We start from the raw sequence: 18,372 nt of genomic DNA, 5'->3' as shown, positions 1-18,372 counted from the left end.
CGACACATACGTTTCTGGTATGTGCTGATACTATTTTATCGGTCGAAAACACGCACATCAAAAAATACAGAAGGTCTATTACATGCCAGTAAGTTGGTCCGGAAATAAAGGCAGAGAAACCGAATTATATGTTCACTTCTTGTCGCTAGAGTGCAGGACAAGACGTAGCGAAGTTCAAATATTTGGGAACGACTTTAAAAAAATCAGAATTGCGTTCATGAGAAAGTGAGAGCGAAATAAATTCCGGGAATGTTTGCTACCGTTAATTCCACAATCTTTTGTCTTTCGGCCTAACTAAAAAGACAGATTAAAATACACAAAACGACCATTTTGACTGTTCTGTAATGGGTCTACAATTTAGTCTGCCATATTACGGGAAGAACACACAATGAGGGTGTTTGAGAATAGGGTACTTAGGAGAACATTTGTACCTAAGAGCAATGAAGTAAGAGGCTGGAGGAAAGCGCATTATGAAGAACTCCACAATTTGTACTCTTGACCAAATATTATTAGGGTGATCAAATCAACGAAAGTGAGATGGGAGGGGCATTTAGCGCACGAGGGGGGGGGGGGGGCGATAAATGCATATAAAATATTGGTTAAAAATCCTAGAGGGAAGAGACCACTTGAAGACCCAAATGAATCTTACGGAAATGTGATTGAAGGGACAGGGACTGGTGGTAGGCTCTTGTGAACGGTTACTCATCCTTTAAGATGCATAAAAAGTGGAGAATTTCTTCATTAGCTGAATGTACTATCAATTTATCAAGGAGAACTTTGCTCCGTGGAGTTAGTTAATGACTGATGTCAGATTAGTTCAAAAATGCTTCAATTAATCACATTTACATTCAAATAACACAATAAGTTTATCTTTGCAGTTAACAGCTGCATTGGAATTATCATCATAAGTAAATTCAGACTAGACATAGCAATCACGATATTTACACTTCTCTGAAATTTCTTTCTCTTTAAACTTCGAATTTGATTAAAAATATTTAAAAAAAATCACTACACATTCATCGATAATTAATTTTTAATGTTACTCAGACAGTCAGCACCATTCTGCTCTCTGTCCTACCTTTATGAAAACTGGACGTGAACTGGCAAAATATATCGGAAGAGTAATTCATTGATAATGTCAGTTACTGTCACCAGAGTGCTGCCATGTTATAACCTAGAAGTGCAGGCTCACTGACATTGACTGATGCACTGGGAATGCACACAACAGAATCTACCCAGTGATTAATAATTCTTTCCTCTAAACCAAACAGTATGACCGAAAGGAGTGATGACGCAATGCAAAGCGTTAACTGTACTGCTGCGACAGCGAAGACATTCTGATAAAATGAGTTAGTCTGCCGTTAGACACTATTCCTTCACAGAACCCCTGGTTCGTGAAGAACACAGATTGAGAAAGTGTCACAGTATTAGCTCCAAACTTTTAAAGGAACTGAAAATACAAGGTACATTTTATTCTTCATTACATTTCATACACACACAAAAGTCGTGAAAGAAATTAACACTTAATATATTGTAATTTATTTATTGAATCCAAACTGCGTAGTGCTTTAACACAATAAAAAGGATAACAATACTAAAAAAAGATTTTACTAGCAATGAAAACTTGTTGCTAAATAAATAATGCCTCTGTCTCATCGTGATATAACATAAAGTGTGCACTGACCTACAAGAGATGTAAGGTTTGAGATTTTTTGTTCTAATTAACAACACCAATAAATAAAAAGTTATATTATTGATTAAAAAAATAATTCTAATATGAAAAAATCACATACAACTGAAATCCTATTTTACTCATTACTGTTAAAAGTCAAAGCGCTGATGGTTCCATTGATTTCTCCTAGAATTTATTTACTTGACAGATCCTTTCAAAAAAAATTTATGCCTATTAAAATTAGCAAATATGGGACTTGATTTCATAAACATAAGTTTCAATGTAAGTTATTTTCCTCTGGAATCACATCTCAAATCAAAATATAAAACATTTTGAAGTTCCTTTGATTAAATGTTTCAGAGGTCATACTGCCTCCGTCATAAGGGCGATGAATATGCCAATAGGGTGTGTGGGGCTAGGTTTATAGGTGCCAGAATGTGAATGGCATACTCATCGCCCTGATGACGGAGGCAGTATGACCTCTGAAACGTTGGTTAACATCGACCAGTCTACACAGCGCAAAAACCCAGAAGACAAAAATCTTCATACTGATTGCCGTGAAAACCTCAAATCTTACATTCCTTTGATTATTCTGTGCAATGCAGAGATTCTACAAATAAAATATACAATTCAAATATTGTTTTTTCAAAGTTCCTTAAACCTTACTTACACATCAACGAAACAATACACAGACTATATACGTAACTATTCCACTGTCTAAAGGTACATGAAAGTTTTATTGACATAATATAAAAATAAGTCAGTCTTTATAATAATTCTTGACAGCCTTCGTAGTTCCATTGAAAGTAACCAAAGTTCAAGGTCATCACAGGATCATCCACATATTATATTACATACCGTTAAATTACTTCTGCAATAAAAAAATTAGTTTAATCATAAATTGAACTTCAAATTGCTAAAACATCGGACACGGTACATTTCTGCGGCGAGTAGTTGTTAACAGTTCCCATCTTACAGAACCATTTGTATTTTCCAGATGATCAAACTAAAACTAATAAGCAAACAAAGTTCTGTCTCCAGAGTAGTTTCTATAAATTTTTGTTTTTTCACGTAGCCTTTAAGTGTATATAACAAATAACAAAATACAAACATCAACGTATCACTCATTTCTTATAAAATTATTTATGATGGTATTGCACTTTTCCTTAGATAAAATTTCCTAGCATATATTTTGAAATTTAAAGTAAAAGTATCAAATTCAAGTATTTAGTCGCACCTTAACATTGGTTCTAACATCAACAAACATTCTTGTTACATTAAAATTTCCAAAACTGGAATGTACATATAAAGATACAGACTGGGACAAGTGGAAAACCGAATGGGATGAAACGAACTTAAAATATTTATTTTGTTTTCAGCACTAAATATTTTTCATAATTAACATCCAAGTCGAACATCCAAAAATCAACCAAACTGACCATTTAAAAAAACTCAAAATCCAAGCAGAAAACTTTTATGATACATTGAAAAAAAATAAATGCAGCACAACAAGAACTTCACCACTACAGCAAAAAAGTTAAATTAAATTCGTAACATTACGTAATACATTTTCAACCTGATATTGTTTTGGTAACAACCAATTTTGTTTATAATTAGTTGATTTTTGGTCCATCATTATCTTAACCAGAAGCATTTTAAGACTAGAACAAAATGCACGATTTAAATTTACTTAATTTTTTCAGGTTCACAAACTAAGACTTCTACACTCCAAAATAGCATTACAAATTTATTCCATGACTAAAATTTTAACCTGGAAATATAATCATATTCTAATATACACAAAAGTCCTGTAAAGGAAATGCAAATAAAAACTTCTACTTCTTCAATAACAAATATAACAATCTTTCTGGAGCTTGTCAGGCAATGCCAGGTTAATCTAAAGTTACGAAAATTTGAGATTTCTTCTGATTTATCAGTAACTGTTCATTATAACAGCAACAGCGTGAAAAATATGAAAAATCAATGCTTTCTTTACTGCTTACCTAATAAACTGAATCATTTCAGGATTTCTCAAGGCTTACATTGCTCTTTGCTTCATTTCAACAAGAATTTAAATAGTCACAAACTTATAAATACATGCGAAAAGCAAACCTGAAAAGACGAGCAATTAAAAGTAATTTATTCTCTTGCTCAAGACCAACACGTAACCCTACACCTTTCTGTTATTGAAATGTGTTCAGAAATAACTGGCTGCCGATATCCAAGAACATGAATCATAAATCTACTGAAATTTAAAAAATGTGTGTTCTTAACTCTTACAACCAATACTTACATACACAACTGTCTCCAGCATCTCACTCGATTCATTTCTAAACATATGGACAATTAAAACTATGCTTTCATTCAGTCTTGACCACTTTATCGGATTTACACAGTCATTACTGTGTAATTTTCTTAATTTTCCCTTTTTGCATCTAAAATTCAATCACACATATTTAACGTTTATCCTAGGATCTGAAAACTCCAGAAGTGGCTGCTTTCCGAATAAAATTCTTCACTGTCTGCTCTTCAAGTGAGTTGAAACCTTCAGTTTGTATTATCGCTGTCATGTGATTCAGACAAAACTTGAAACAAAACTCTTCCAATTCCTGGAAATGAAACCTCTATTTATTACACACCTTTACAAATAATCCATCCATCAATGTTACATCATTCTGCATGTAAACTGTGATAAACTACTATTGCAGAATTTTTATGCATCGTCTTCATCTTTGTTGTAATAATAACAGCCTATGGTTCAGCTAGCAGATTACTATAATATATTTTTATTAATGTGACTTACACAAAATTGACAGTGGAACCACGGTTCCAGAGAATCTGACATAAATACGTCTTTGTATTTTACTTATCATTATCGGACTCTTTTAGCTTCAATGTCATCCATCTTGTTAGCTCTACATAGTATGACGTAAATACGCAAACATAGCAGTAACATGAAGTGTGATGCCCCTTTATTTGTATAAATATATGTTTGTAGAACCTAAACCATTTGTGGTATGTAAAATCTGAAAACAGATATGGAAAGCTCAAGAGGTAATACGCAATATGTCCAGATCCATCTCTTACGGTTTTCGAGAGGCAGGCGCTTAACGCGCCAGATGCACTGAAAATTATACACATCGGTTCATTAAAATTACAATAAATGTATAAACAATTATAATTACAATAAAATACATTACAGATTCTTAAAGGTCCTTATTTACTGATCATTTTACATATAGGTTACATTACCCTTACTCTTACCATTCCTGAGGAATGAACGTTTAAAGGTGACTCGGCGCTGGATCTTACACATCTTCTTAACTAATGCTGTTTTTACCAAATGACCCTTCCGTATAGACGTATTTACGTCAAAAAATCTGTATTTAATATACACCTAAGTGCACAAAATAATCTAGCAAAATTTAAAAAGAAGCATTCATCAGTTGCAATTTCAATTCACAATGGACTAAAACAAGGACATTCTTTAATTTTCCTCTGAAAAATGCTGTTAGGCAAGTCAAAGACTATCGAAAGGTCTGAATTTCAACTATCTAAATCAGATACTTCTATATGTTGCAGGGGACGAGGACATATACATTATTCATTTAGACAAGCAAAGATATCCAGTAAACAGTACTGTGATCTCTCGCTGGCATAAAGAATATCAGTCTGCTGATGGCATGTCAAGCAGGAATATGTTAACCTTTATTGATCATGCATCACTGCTTATATGCGATCCATTTCGACACGACTGGCTGCATGTTGCAATAGCATGAAGTAAAACCATCAGAACCCATACTGGAATCGAGCCGGCAGCCCCATAGTTTGGGGGTTTAAATGCCCTATTATGGCAGGATAATGGTTAAACACATGGTCAGAGACTAGGGTGAAGACTTATAATTCCTCTTAGACAACAAAAAACTAAACATATACCAAAGAAATAAAAATTAATGAAGTTATAATTATTTATAAAACCAGTGTAATTTTTGATGCCTAAATTTAAATCGTAAGTGTAAAATACTCACAGAGTGGATTATGGCCTCGAGTTCAAGTTCTTCACACAGAAAGGTTAACACAGATGTTCATATCTACACTCACCTTACATTCATACACGATAGCAGTAGAGTATAACAATGCAGCATTTTCTACTGTTATCCCTTGTTTTATTATCTGTTCGCATCGTTTTTTCAATTGCAACTCACAGTAAGCATTGGCAAGTTCAAGCAATTCTGCAAAATAAATCAGTACAATTAATTCACAATTCAATACACATTAAGAAAGCAGAGCAAAATGAACAACAGATCTATATATGGTTTTAATGTAATATTCCTAAACAGTGGAATCCATGGAATCCATAGGGTAAAAGAATAAATCACAACCTGAAAAAAGATCAGCATTACAAATCTTTTATAACACTCCCGCTTCCCTAGAATGTCTGAGATGTTACTAGGATCACTTTAAAACACACAAAGTGCCCAGTGACTTTATGTCAATACTTCTGGATCCTATTCCCAAGGTTAATCCCAAACAGAAATGCCTTATAAACTGGATACTGGGAACGACCTATTCTTCAAGTGCCTGAGCACTGCGGGTCCCAACTTTTCGTTGGCTTGATCTATAGGAATTCGGTAGGACTCCTTGGACGAGGGATCGGCCCATCGCAAGGCCTCTACCTGTACACAGGACAGCACAACACAGAAAAACGCGGACAAACATCCATGGCTTGAGTGGGATTCGAACCCATGGTCCCAGTGACCAAGCGGCACAAGGCCCACGCCTCAGACCGCGCGGCCACCGCGGACCCCCGCCTTATAAACACAGGTCTGATTCTCAGTGGTTAAAGAACTACAGATATTTTAAATTCAAGATAATTTGAACATTATGTAGAATACCAGGAACCATATATTTCTTTACTACATACATTGTACTCTATCAGGTGTGAAAACTGTACAGTTCCTAACAGACTCACCAAGAGCATTCTCTGGTGGGAGATTTACTTCATCTGTATACAAATACTGCAGAAATGCGTGATATACCAGATATGAGTGATGATCCATTTCAAGAACACTGCAAGAAATACATGTAATCAGAGGCCATAACCATGTACCAGAGAATTCAGATATGACAAGAAGCTTCAGATGTAGAAATTAAGTTGAGAAAAATTGTTCTGAAACCAAGCATGAATTTTCATAGAACAGAATTTCAAAATAAAAATTAAGTGAACTACAGAGTAATACATCTGTCTAAAATAAATCCTTGGCAAATAATAAAGCTGTTTTCACTCAAAAAAATTCCCTAACCTCAAGGCAAATTTATATGAAATTACCTATAATAAACAGAAATTGTGGAAATAAAAAATCAAGAATTTGACAAATAATATTTATTTTCTGTTCATATAATTTATGTCCATATTGTGTTTCATGGAACTGACCTGAGAATGAACATTGGTACCATAATTTGGAAAGAATTATGGCCAACCAAATTTTTAATGGACTAAAGATTAAACATAAAAAATATAAAAAAGAAAGAAAACTAAAAATATGTAGTGGTCAATAACAGTGTAGTACACATAAATAGCATGGATTCTGACTCTCATTACATCATAAATACACAGAGCATATATTATACAATTTTTTTATTATTATTATTTGGAAGTAATCATCTGTATTAAACAAAAAATTGTCCAAAACACAAACATTTTCACATCCCTTGGAATCACCTTAAATGCATGTGTTATTGTATGTTTACATAGGGAGCTGGTCAAGTAATATGAATTATTTCATAAAAATTACATTTCTGAATGTCAGTATAATATACTAAAACATGTGATTATCTTAATGTTAACATAGCAAGGAACACTAAGTGTGAAGATGGCAGTCTTCTGGGTTGTAGCACTCTGTAGACTGGTAAAGGTTTATGAATGTTTCAAAGGTCGTAGCCTCCATCAGGGCAATAACGGAGGCAGCAAAGACCTCTAAAACATACATAAACTTCTACCAGGCTACACAGTGCTACAACCTACAAGACAGCTACCTTTGTACTCACTGCCATGAGAACCTTTAATCCAACATTGTGTTACCTTTTGTTGTCTTCCTCCCAATGATCTTGGAACATGGATCGGAAGTACTGACACCTTATTTTTAGAACAGCTTTGTGTACATGTATTGGTTTCCCACTAACTGTAATTGTCAAATCACTACTGCTCTGTAATGAAATATTTCATCTTATCAGTATTACTATCCCAAATATAAAATATTATAAAACATATCCAAAATTTTGTTTCTAAATAGTAGTGCTCAATACTGTAAATGGTTCCAACCTTTCTGGATTGGCACATGGATACTTTACAGTCACGTCTTCTATCCATGGATAACCAAAATTCAGGGAGTATTAATTAGGAACTATCTGAATAACAGTGTGATGGACAAAAATCTACTATTTCTGTGTGATGATTATTTCCAATCAACATCTTGATCTCAACTTTAAATGAATATCTCTTCTCTGACAGCAAAGCAAAAAACAAGCAGAGTAGCAAGCTACAACCTGTGACTTGTATGCCACACGAATACCTAATTGAAATGAAGTCCTTTCCACCTGAATACGAATATCAATAGTATTGACAATATCTTAATCCTTTATAAATAGTACTGGATACTGGGAACGACCCGTTCTTCAAGTGCCTGAGCACTTCGGGTCCCAACTTTTCGTTGGCTTGATCTATAGACAGTCGGTAGGACTCCTTGGACGAGGGATCAGCCCATCACAAGGCCTCTACCTGTACACAGGACAGCGCAACAAAGAATAACGTGGACAAACATTAATGGCTTGAGTGGGATTTGAATCCATGGTCCCAGCGACCAAGCGGCACAAGGCCCATGCTTCAGACCGCGCAGCGGATCCTTATAAATAATAAGTATATATTATATAATTATCGAACTCCATGTAGTACAATCATTGCTAAGAAAGTTGCAGTTCACATTATAAAAAATTCCATCCTATACCATAGAATCTAATACATTTCTCTTCCCACATTTTCTCTCATCTTTGTCTTCTGGAATAATTTCACAATTTATTCCCTTCCTTTGCCTGCTTTTCTTCTTTAACAATTTCTCTGTGGACTCTGAGATGTAAACTAAATTCAGTTTAGATGTGTTCTGTAAGGTGGAGTAGAGAGGTGAGAAGGCAGGTGGTGGTGGTGGGTCAGTAAATATGTGACTGGCATAAAGCATTGCTTTTCTAAAATCAATTAACATTTTATTGCAAAACATTACTGTACTTACTGAATCATCAAAAGCAAGTTTCAAGCTGTCTGTAATTTTTTCACCAGCATCCAAATCTACTTCCATAGGTTTCCATGATACACTTGGTGTTGAAAAACATGCAAAAACATCATGTAAAGATGTGAATGGAGTTTCTGTTGGACTTATAATGCTCTGACCTGTAATGTTACCATAATACAAATGTATTTAAAAAGAAAGATAATTAAATATAATATTGTTTACATACAAAATGTCAAAAATTGTATGTTTTCTCAAGCTCCTGTCCTGTTTAAATCTGAATAATTATATATAACAGTTCTTTGTCTTCATAAGACACTAATACAGCCCCAAAAAACGGATAAACAGACAACTTACAGGGACTTTCAAAATGGCCACATAAGTAGCTCAACTATGGAATTCAGTAAGGCATATGCAGTATGTAATTATTCTTATTCTTACAGCATCATTTATGTTTTACTTGGGTTGATAGTCAGTGTGAAACTGCATTTAAAAACTATGTTTTACACTCTTACAAAATACACAAAATTATAGTTTAATATATTTTAAACTTTGTCTTAAATAGGAAGACAAAATATTCTTAACTGAAACATTCTCAAAATTCAATCTGTTTTTAATTTTTCATAAAGGTAATGCAATTTTGAATTGTTATAGTCATGACCAAGTATTTGGAAAGATTTATTAGCTATCCATATACTAAATCTTTGCATTGCACTCTGGTGATGAGACATATAACTTGGTTCAGAAATGGAAATAACTACTATAAAAGCTGATTTTCAAATACACAGTACCCTCACTGATTCATGCTCAAACTTAATTCTAACCATCCATCACACAAACTACAAAATTTTTACCTCTGCACTGCCCCCACATAAACACTTTTGAATTCTGTGTCATAGCTGCTGATGTATGATTATAATGTGTAGCTGCTATATCTACAATCCTGGAATAAAACAAAGTTACATGTTCTAACATCCATAACAAAAATATGTTGCGCTACATTGTATCATCTAGTAACATCAACACTGAAAACTATATTATACATATACAAACATTGAGACAAATGCACTGAAACAAGAACCTGTCTACCAGATGCACCAGAAAATGTTCTTTCTCTGTAAGATTTGAGGTTTTCACAGCGATGAGTATGAAGATTTCTGTCTTCTGGGTTGTTGGGCTGTGTAGTCTGGTCGATGTTAACCAACCTCTGAAACGTTGGTTAACATCGACCAGAATACACAGTGCAACAACCCAGACGACAGAAATCTTCATACTCATCACCCTGATGCCGGAGGCAGTGTGACCTCTGAAACGTTGGTTAACATCGACCAGACTACACAGCGCAACAACCCCGAAGACAGAAATATTCATGTTCTTTCTCTTTTGCAATTTCTATCCTTATTACACAGTGTACAATGACTAGGCTAATACAGAATATGTATTATGCAAAGGCTAATTTCCTAATGTACCATGCCTAACTAACAGTTAATGATGTGAACTGAATATGAGAAGAGTTTAAATTACAAACTGTTCACAAATTGCAATGTCTGCTTGTAGAGGCTCAGGTTTTCAAATTAAATAATTGTTACTGGATCATCTTTATGATTTCATGGTTCTCAACTTCATCTGTAATAACTGCTTTGTACAAATACCACGTTCACATTGCTAGGATAAAGAATGTTCAGAATATAACATGACTAAAATTTTCTTGTCAAAGTATTTTCCTGCTCACATCACTTGCCACTGTCTTGTGCATGGTTAGTTTAGTAGGCATATAACAAACATTGTGGTTAAGTGTTTAGCAATCCTGCTCCATATTCGGAGGCCACAGGTTCAAATCTCTACAGATACCAGCTACCTTGAATGAGGTTTTCTATAGATTTCCTCAGTCCCTCTAGGCAAATGTTTGTGTAATCATCTTAACATAGACCATGACTGTTCCCTTCCACAATATTTCTAATTTATTGTTCACTTGAGTTCTTATCCATCACATACTGCAGTATTTGTCTTACAAGGGTTGACTTCAGTAAGTTTCCACTAGAGTATCCAAAAAAACAGCTTTTAAACATTGGCCCTTAATCAACAGCATTTTCAGTTCACAATACAATTAAAGAAAATTAAGCTCTTAAGAAGAAATGATCAAATTCTAAGAATGGAATTCACAAAGCATACTAAAATTCAAACAGATATTTGAAAAACATTCAAAAGTAATTATTTTGTGAATGCAATAATACCTCATCTGTGACAAGGCTTGGTATATAATGTAAAAGGCATGTTCAGTTATAAAACACATGACAATGTTGTTCTTCTGGCTTGTGACATTGTGTGGATTGAAAGGTCTATACAAACATTTCAGAGAAACACCGTTTCCATCATTAGGGCTGAAGATTCCTGATGGTTACTATGAAACACAGGTATCTATGATATGAGTCTACATGGTGTCACAACCCAGAAGAATAACAGTTATCTTCATTGCCATGAGAACATCAAATCTCAGAGTAAACTACATGGTTAAGGGTCTACTTCTAAAAGTTAATACATGGATCAAGAATTTTTGCCACAAGCAGAACCCTATGGTTAATTACCATGTTCACAAACTTGTACGAATTCATTTCCCAGGTCTGTTACATATCTTTCCCATTGTATCCTTCTAATAAACCTAACAATATTAGGCAAAGAGTGCAAAGTATGAAGCTTCATAATGTAATTGTCTTCATCCTCTAACTTCTTCTTTCTTACATCTAACATTCACTTCAGATCTTAAAGGCAACTAAAATGAGTCAGTATCATATGAAAGAACATTAAATTTCATACTTTATGTTTATAAAATTAAAAATTACCCTCCCTCAGAATAAAGAATGTCATTAATAAAAATCAAAGGTACAAACCTTCCTATTTCTGGCACTACACGTACAGGTGCACTGACATTAGATTTGTTTCCAGTTCCAAGCTGTCCATAACTGTTTGCTCCCCACACATAGAGACCACCAACATCAGAAAGGGCCATTGCATGGGCATAGCCACAAACAACTCTTTTTATAATAACACCCTGTAGGTTAAGTACTCGGCCAGGATTCAGCTGGTTCATATTGTTTCCTACACCAAGCTGCCCATTCCCATTGTACCCCCAACCATACACCTGCACAAAACAACAGAGTGCTAAACAATCCTTGTCAAGTTTTGCATTTTTAACATTGTGATGCAGCCTACTGTTAGAAAATCAGTAACTTTATATCCTACACATATGAATCGTACTGATGAATTCATGAAATCATATTCAGTACCTGATTTTCACTTCTTCAAAAACAACAAATGCTTATAACATAAAAAAAATATTAGTTTTACTGAAAACTGCAACTTATGTGAACCATAAATCTATTGACATTAGAAAATAACTGAGAAAAATATACACCAATAAAATGATAAATGAAATGGCTAGAACATTTGAAACATATGTCTGAAAACCAAGTCCCAAAGCTGTTCCATCAATACATACTACAAAACAGAATGTGCCAGGGATGTCAAACAAAAGGATAGAAGGATCAGCTTTAATCCTTGTAACTAGAACAGGCTTCATCCACGATTATGAAACACAATTACAAATACAAGCCACAAATTTATTCAGTGTGAAATTTATTTCATTGCAAATTTATCTTACCTGGCATGGCTACCTCTCTCTTTGATTGAATTGCTTACTTCAAAACTGAATAAACAGATTCATGTATCCACTATGTGTAACTTCAATATCAGCCTTCACAAACATAACAAAAATAAATAACTGTCTTGGAAACATTCCTTTGGTAAGCGATGTATCTCCCAGCCACAGTGTTCAGTACTGCAGCTAAATGATTGCACACCTGCAATGTCGTACTCACCAATGCAAATACAGTGCAAGACACTTGGGAGACCAACATTATCTTGTGGTAGTAAATCATTGCCAATATGAAGAAATAAGGAGAGAATATTAATATCACAGAAATGCATTTTTTCAGGACTGTACAATACATTCTTTCAGGCCATAAAATAAATTTAAAAATCATGACATGCTGAACTACAAGTTTCACAAACAAATGCAATTCATACAACACAATGAAAATTAAAAAAAACATGTTGAAAAGATTACCTCCGAAAGGATTCAAGAGATTTTAAGAACCTTTATCTCTTTCAAAAGTACTTCTAAAATCTGCCTAATGTTAGCACAGCACACTCTACCATCTAGAATCATTACCAAGAACTCATGCATAACACACACAAGCATAAATAGTATCCTATTTTATATATACAGATTAGCACATTAACTGTTGTCTTATGAAAAATTCTGTAACAGAAGCAAATCACTTCAATGATCAAAGCACCATCCACATTTACAGTATTATAATTTAAAATGCAAGTCATGTTTATCATAAATTATAAATGGAAAAACATTATACTTCTCCACTTTCTAATACAGCCATCGATGATGTCTGGCCACAAGCTATAGATATGGTCCTCTTTTCTCCAATAAAAGAATTCACTTTCCTTGGAGCACTCTGATTGGTGCTCATTCCTGAACCTACTTGTCCACAATTATTCTGTCCCCATGCATAAACCTGGAAATAAGTTAACAAGTCACAAGTGTTTTAATAGCATATTAAACCTTCATATATATAAAACCTGTGAATACTGTGTTTACAACCTAAAACGATCATTACAGCAACACTTACAAAATAACATAAGCTAAAGGCTTCTGTTTGTCAACATTCTGATACTTTTCAACATACATAAAGACAAGGCATTCCAGGCAGAACACATAAAGTCTATTTTTATACTGCACAGACTATCATCAAGATTAATCAATGGTCTTGTAGATGTTTTAGCTAGAGACTTTGCATCTTCCCATCTTTTTTTAATTTAATTTATATTCCAGCCCCTACAAACCTTGTATTGTTCATGTTATATTTAAAAAATGTGAGTCTGATGTAACGCAATTTATCTGGCAGGTTAACATGTTGAACTTGGGACCAAATGACCATGGGAATTAATCCTGCTGGAGACAGTACCTTCTTGTTAAGGAACCAATGAATGATTGATATTACTAGATTACTATCATCATCATCACTATTTTCATCATGGGAAGAACTCATGAAGATTCTAGCGACATTAAATTTTTCAGATATTACCTCAAACTTTGGCTCTATTGCTGTGTATAAATGTACACATATTAACAATATTTCAGACACAATTTTAACATATTTTTATAATCTACCATCATACCAAATTTCATAGACCCAGCTCCAAAGTTAGATTAATTATCTATCAAACTGCATGTGAAAAATGTCTGCATGGCTACCCCATTTGTTGTTTCACATTCTACAAAATTTACCTTACCAAAATGAATTCCTTTTTCAAAGACTCATTACCACACACAATTTCATGATCCTACATCTATATTGACCGAGAGCTAAGAAAGATATTTCACATAGTGTCCAGAATGTACAGTGTAATCTTCCGCGAGGCAAAGCTGTTCCATACCTAACAGGAAAGGGTTAATGTAAACAATTTTAAAAACTCTGCTTACCACTTTAAAAACACAAAGGCTATTACTGCAAAACATGTAAAATATTATGTGGGATACTTCTCATACAGAAAACTCTGTTAAACCATAAAACATTCAGCTAATGTAACCCACATTAGAAAAATATCAATAGTGGTTTTCTAGGTAGTAATGCTGTTTGGACTTGTCAGCAGATACCAACATTTCATAGGAACATACTGCATTCATCTTCACTGAACCAAAAGTCAAAACAGTTTTGAGTTCTGAACATAAAACACATCTGAATGTCACTGTACCTCTCCATCTCTTGTCAAAGCCAGTGAATGGTGAGTTCCACATGCCACTTCTGTCACTACAGTCATTTTACCAAAAACATTTGGAAGAATAAGAGTTGGAGATAAACACTGATTTGATGAACCAATTCCAAGTTCACTATAACCATTGTGGCCCCAAGAATATACTGTTCCATTGTCTGTGAAGGCTATTACATGTGGGCCACATCCATATGCAAAGCCTGAAAAATGAACAATCCAATTATCAGTTCCTGTTAGTGACGTGTTGCAAACTGAAATGTACAATTTTATAAATGCAGCGTATTTAACAAATTTAAATTCAAATGACCTCTTTAAGAGGTAGGTAATGATAATGCCTATATTCAACTATTAAATTATGTCATTAACAAAACCATGGCTTCTACAGCAAAAAAGGTTAAATATAGCTTTAAAAATGTCATTAACATACAAGTACCTGCCAGCAAAATATTTTATCAAGGAGTCTGTGTGAGTAATTTTATATTATCAACATTTTACTGTATTCAGTCTTAAATATAATAATAAGAAGTCATACAGGATACATAACCATAAAACCAAGGTTTTGTTTCATACCTTTTACAAGTTTATTACACAAAGCTTCCACTTTCTTTGGAAATAATGTGCTTCGTAAATCACCAAGTCCTAAACAGCCAGCAGAATTTGAACCAACAGCAAATACTTCATCACTTTTAGTCACCATAATTGCTTCATTGCCTAGATTACCTGAAAACAGAAAATAATTATAAACCAGTCCAATTCATGCTGAAATATTAATGAAAGGAAGCAAGTGACACACACTAATTCTTATAGTCAAAATACAGTAATTAAGATATAAAATTAAGAATGAAGACTAAATTATGAAACAATTTAAAAATTGCATTTACTTTTTTATGTAGCAATCTGGCAGAGCATCAACATTTTTTAAATAGAGAACTTAACAGAAAAAGTTTCCTAGCCATAATGCGTTCCATTACCAAGTAAGTAACAAAAGTAATTTTACATAATCCAAATGACAGAAATGGAGGAAGTGAAGAGCAAGTATCAATACCACAAACATAAGTAGGATTCCAATATACGTAGAATTGCATATTACTTTATTGCCTTGTATTGGTGTCCTGGAAAGGTATGCTGGGATTCGTGACTGTCCTGTATTTGAGTATTTCTAACATAAATGACTTGTAAAAATTAATATTCAAGGTTTACTACTGTAACTGAACATGTTTATGGCATCTGTTTCATTACACCAATCCCAAAAAACCTGAAATGTCCTTATGCAACATATCAGGAAGGGTTTCTTAAATTTCTGCTTGTATGCCAGCATTCTTAATCATAATGCATTTGCTCAGTACATTTTCCTTTGAATGAACATCTAATTGAATAAGAACAAGAGATATTTGCACAGGTATCAGTTCTGCAAATGCTAATCATATGCACTTGAAAACAAAGTTTTCTTTAATGAGAAGCCCAGAAAGTCTGAAATTAAAAATTAATAACCATATACACTGTTGTCTGAAATCCATACAAATGTTTAATATTATTAACATCCCAAACACAATGTATGATTTGAGGTTTTCACAGCAGTGAGTATGAATATTTCTGTCTTCTGGGTTGTTGCGCCTTTAGTATGGTAGATGACATTCATTTCCCTGATGACGGAGGCAGTACGACCTCCGAAATGCTGGTAAACATCTACCATACTACATGGCGCAACAACCCCAAAGACAGAAATCTTCATCCCAAACACAAGTTAAAATCATTTTTATCTTTTTCCCATTGTGCCATATTTGGAAATTGGAAATGGTAAACCCCATTGATTTGGGAAGACCATTTTTGTAATTTCGATAAACTGCAATCAATCTGGAACCTCTTTCCCTTGCATCAGTTCACTTTCATCTGATAGAATCTTAATAAATATGTATGACTTCACATTTATGTACTGGGATAAAGCAAATTTTAAAGAGGCAAATTGTTAAGAAGCAATACATACCAAAAACACAAGCCATTCTTATTTGTGAAACAAAATCTGATTCCAGTAAGCTGAAGATAGGCCACTTCATCAAATCCATGTTTATGCAACAGCTGAAATTCAATACTAACAATTATTATACAGATACAATCCTATAAGACTATAGCTAGTTTAGCCAGTTTGGGATAAAGTTGTTTAGCATTTGTAACAATGGTAAAGGTGAGCAAGAGAAAATTGCATACTGAAGAGTAGTGGAAATGGATGAACTTCAAAAATTATACATGAAAAAAGAGGAATTGAGCCCTTATCCTCAAATGACACACTCAGCCGTAGAATTATAGAAATTTTTTTCCAGGGTCTAACATTATACCATATCCTTGATATAGTTCATTTCGCTATATTTGAATATTGTAACCTACATCATGAGCAAAAGAAAAAATACTTTTTAGAAAGCATGAATCTGGCCGTGTAATTTGCATTAACCACAACAGGTAGTCTGTATAAAACGAAAGTAGACTTTATTGGACTCTGCCCGTAATCCTTATTTATAAAAATGTCTTAAAAGATGTAACGTATGTATTGACCACACAGCAATGACGCCCAAGAGGCAATTTGCACCAAATGGTTCTTCTGTTACAAAATCAACATTCTACATAGAGATCCATTCGAAGATCAGTGTGCTCTACATATGCAGTACCCACTTTGCGAAATATACCATTAACAGAAAATGACAACAAATAATGTGCAAATATTTCACAGCACATATGTACGAATAATCACAGTCCAGCTGAAATGTTCAAAGAACAAAACCTTACAAGACACTCGTCCAATTTCAGCAAATGCATAATTAAATTGCATTCAAAACACACCTGTGGCTATTATAATCAATTATCGCACTGTGAGTAAACGGGACCTGCGGTATACATTCCTCTCGTAGTCAACTTCACCCAATAAATTCATTCAACACACAATGAAAGACAAATTACATATGACACAAGCTATTATCTGTATCAGTTACTGATTTGTTTTGCTACCTTACGGTGAAAGCATGTAACAACAATGTAATAACTTTTTAAAGAACATATTTCATGTATTTACCCAATACATTCAACTCTGTAGTAGCGACATTAAACTTCCTCACATATGTGTTAATTAATTTTCAAGAATATGCTATCTATTTTCTTCAGTATGTCCTCACGCCAAATTAAAAGGCCTCATTTTAGGTATAGATTTGACATGAATAGTATAGTAAAATGTATGCACTGTGTGATGTATCAAAATTTCTCTTTCTTTCTCTTCAGGAAGTTTAAATTACTTCAGATGATAAGGTATATTCCGTAAATTTAATTTGGATTGTGTATGAACAATATGTTTAGGTATCTAATAAGGAAAACCACATAATTTAACATTTATAGAGTAATTAACGTTAGATTTATTTTCGTGAAGGACATTTATTTTCTTCCACTAGTTCAATAACAAAAGAAAGATTACCACAAAATATTTGCATTTACACCAACCTACAAAATGAATATGCATCTGTTTCATAACCGTTAATTTAGTTTTTGCCGTGCAGTAGTAGTGATAATGTAATACTTATTACTATATTATAT

General features: G+C 33.7%; 2 protein-coding genes across 5 annotated transcripts in view; one reads left to right on the top strand and one right to left on the bottom strand.

The window, feature by feature from the left end:
• Nucleotides 1-18,372, top strand: part of LOC110831954 (uncharacterized) — a 40,630-nt gene that overhangs the window by 12,309 nt on the left and 9,949 nt on the right. The window lies entirely within an intron of this gene.
• LOC110831955 (RCC1 and BTB domain-containing protein 1) lies at nt 1,528-18,010 on the bottom strand. Of its 3 annotated transcripts, none has more exons than XR_015536998.1 (12): nt 16,784-16,875; nt 15,370-15,519; nt 14,782-14,999; nt 13,383-13,541; nt 11,841-12,091; nt 9,807-9,895; nt 8,956-9,113; nt 7,755-7,879; nt 6,645-6,742; nt 5,774-5,904; nt 3,966-4,281; nt 1,528-2,543 (listed from the first exon to the last, which is right to left on the bottom strand). XR_015536998.1 is itself a non-coding variant. In XM_022068502.2 (12 exons), exons 2-12 carry the CDS (start codon nt 16,860-16,862, stop codon nt 4,141-4,143), a joined length of 1,599 nt encoding a protein of 532 aa, XP_021924194.1. In that variant the 5' UTR covers nt 16,863-16,875; nt 17,861-18,010; the 3' UTR covers nt 1,528-4,140. The 3 variants fall into 3 exon arrangements, 2 of the variants coding, with proteins under 2 accessions (XP_021924194.1, XP_021924192.1); XM_022068502.2 differs by adding an exon at nt 17,861-18,010 and having other exon boundaries at nt 1,528-4,281; XM_022068500.2 differs by adding an exon at nt 17,632-17,815 and having other exon boundaries at nt 1,528-4,281.

The sequence above is a fragment of the Zootermopsis nevadensis genome, unplaced genomic scaffold (genome assembly GCF_977971745.1).
Source record: "Zootermopsis nevadensis isolate Lab colony 2312 unplaced genomic scaffold, Znev_1.0 Znev_ptg000024l, whole genome shotgun sequence".
NCBI lineage: Eukaryota > Metazoa > Arthropoda > Insecta > Blattodea > Termopsidae > Zootermopsis > Zootermopsis nevadensis.
The sequence above is the reverse complement of the archived record's forward strand: the minus strand, read 5'-3'. Positions and strand labels throughout refer to the sequence as shown.

Coding starts and splice junctions, on each gene's coding strand:
- LOC110831955 (XM_022068502.2), bottom strand. CDS start 16,862: ATGGATTTGATGAAGTGGCCTATCTTCAGCTTACTGGAATCAGATTTT. Junction 15,000..15,369: donor GTGTAATAAACTTGTAAAAG/GTATGAAACAAA, acceptor TTCATTTTTCAG/GCTTTGCATATGGATGTGGC. Junction 4,282..5,773: donor CTATCGTGTATGAATGTAAG/GTGAGTGTAGAT, acceptor TTTCATTTCCAG/GAATTGGAAGAGTTTTGTTT.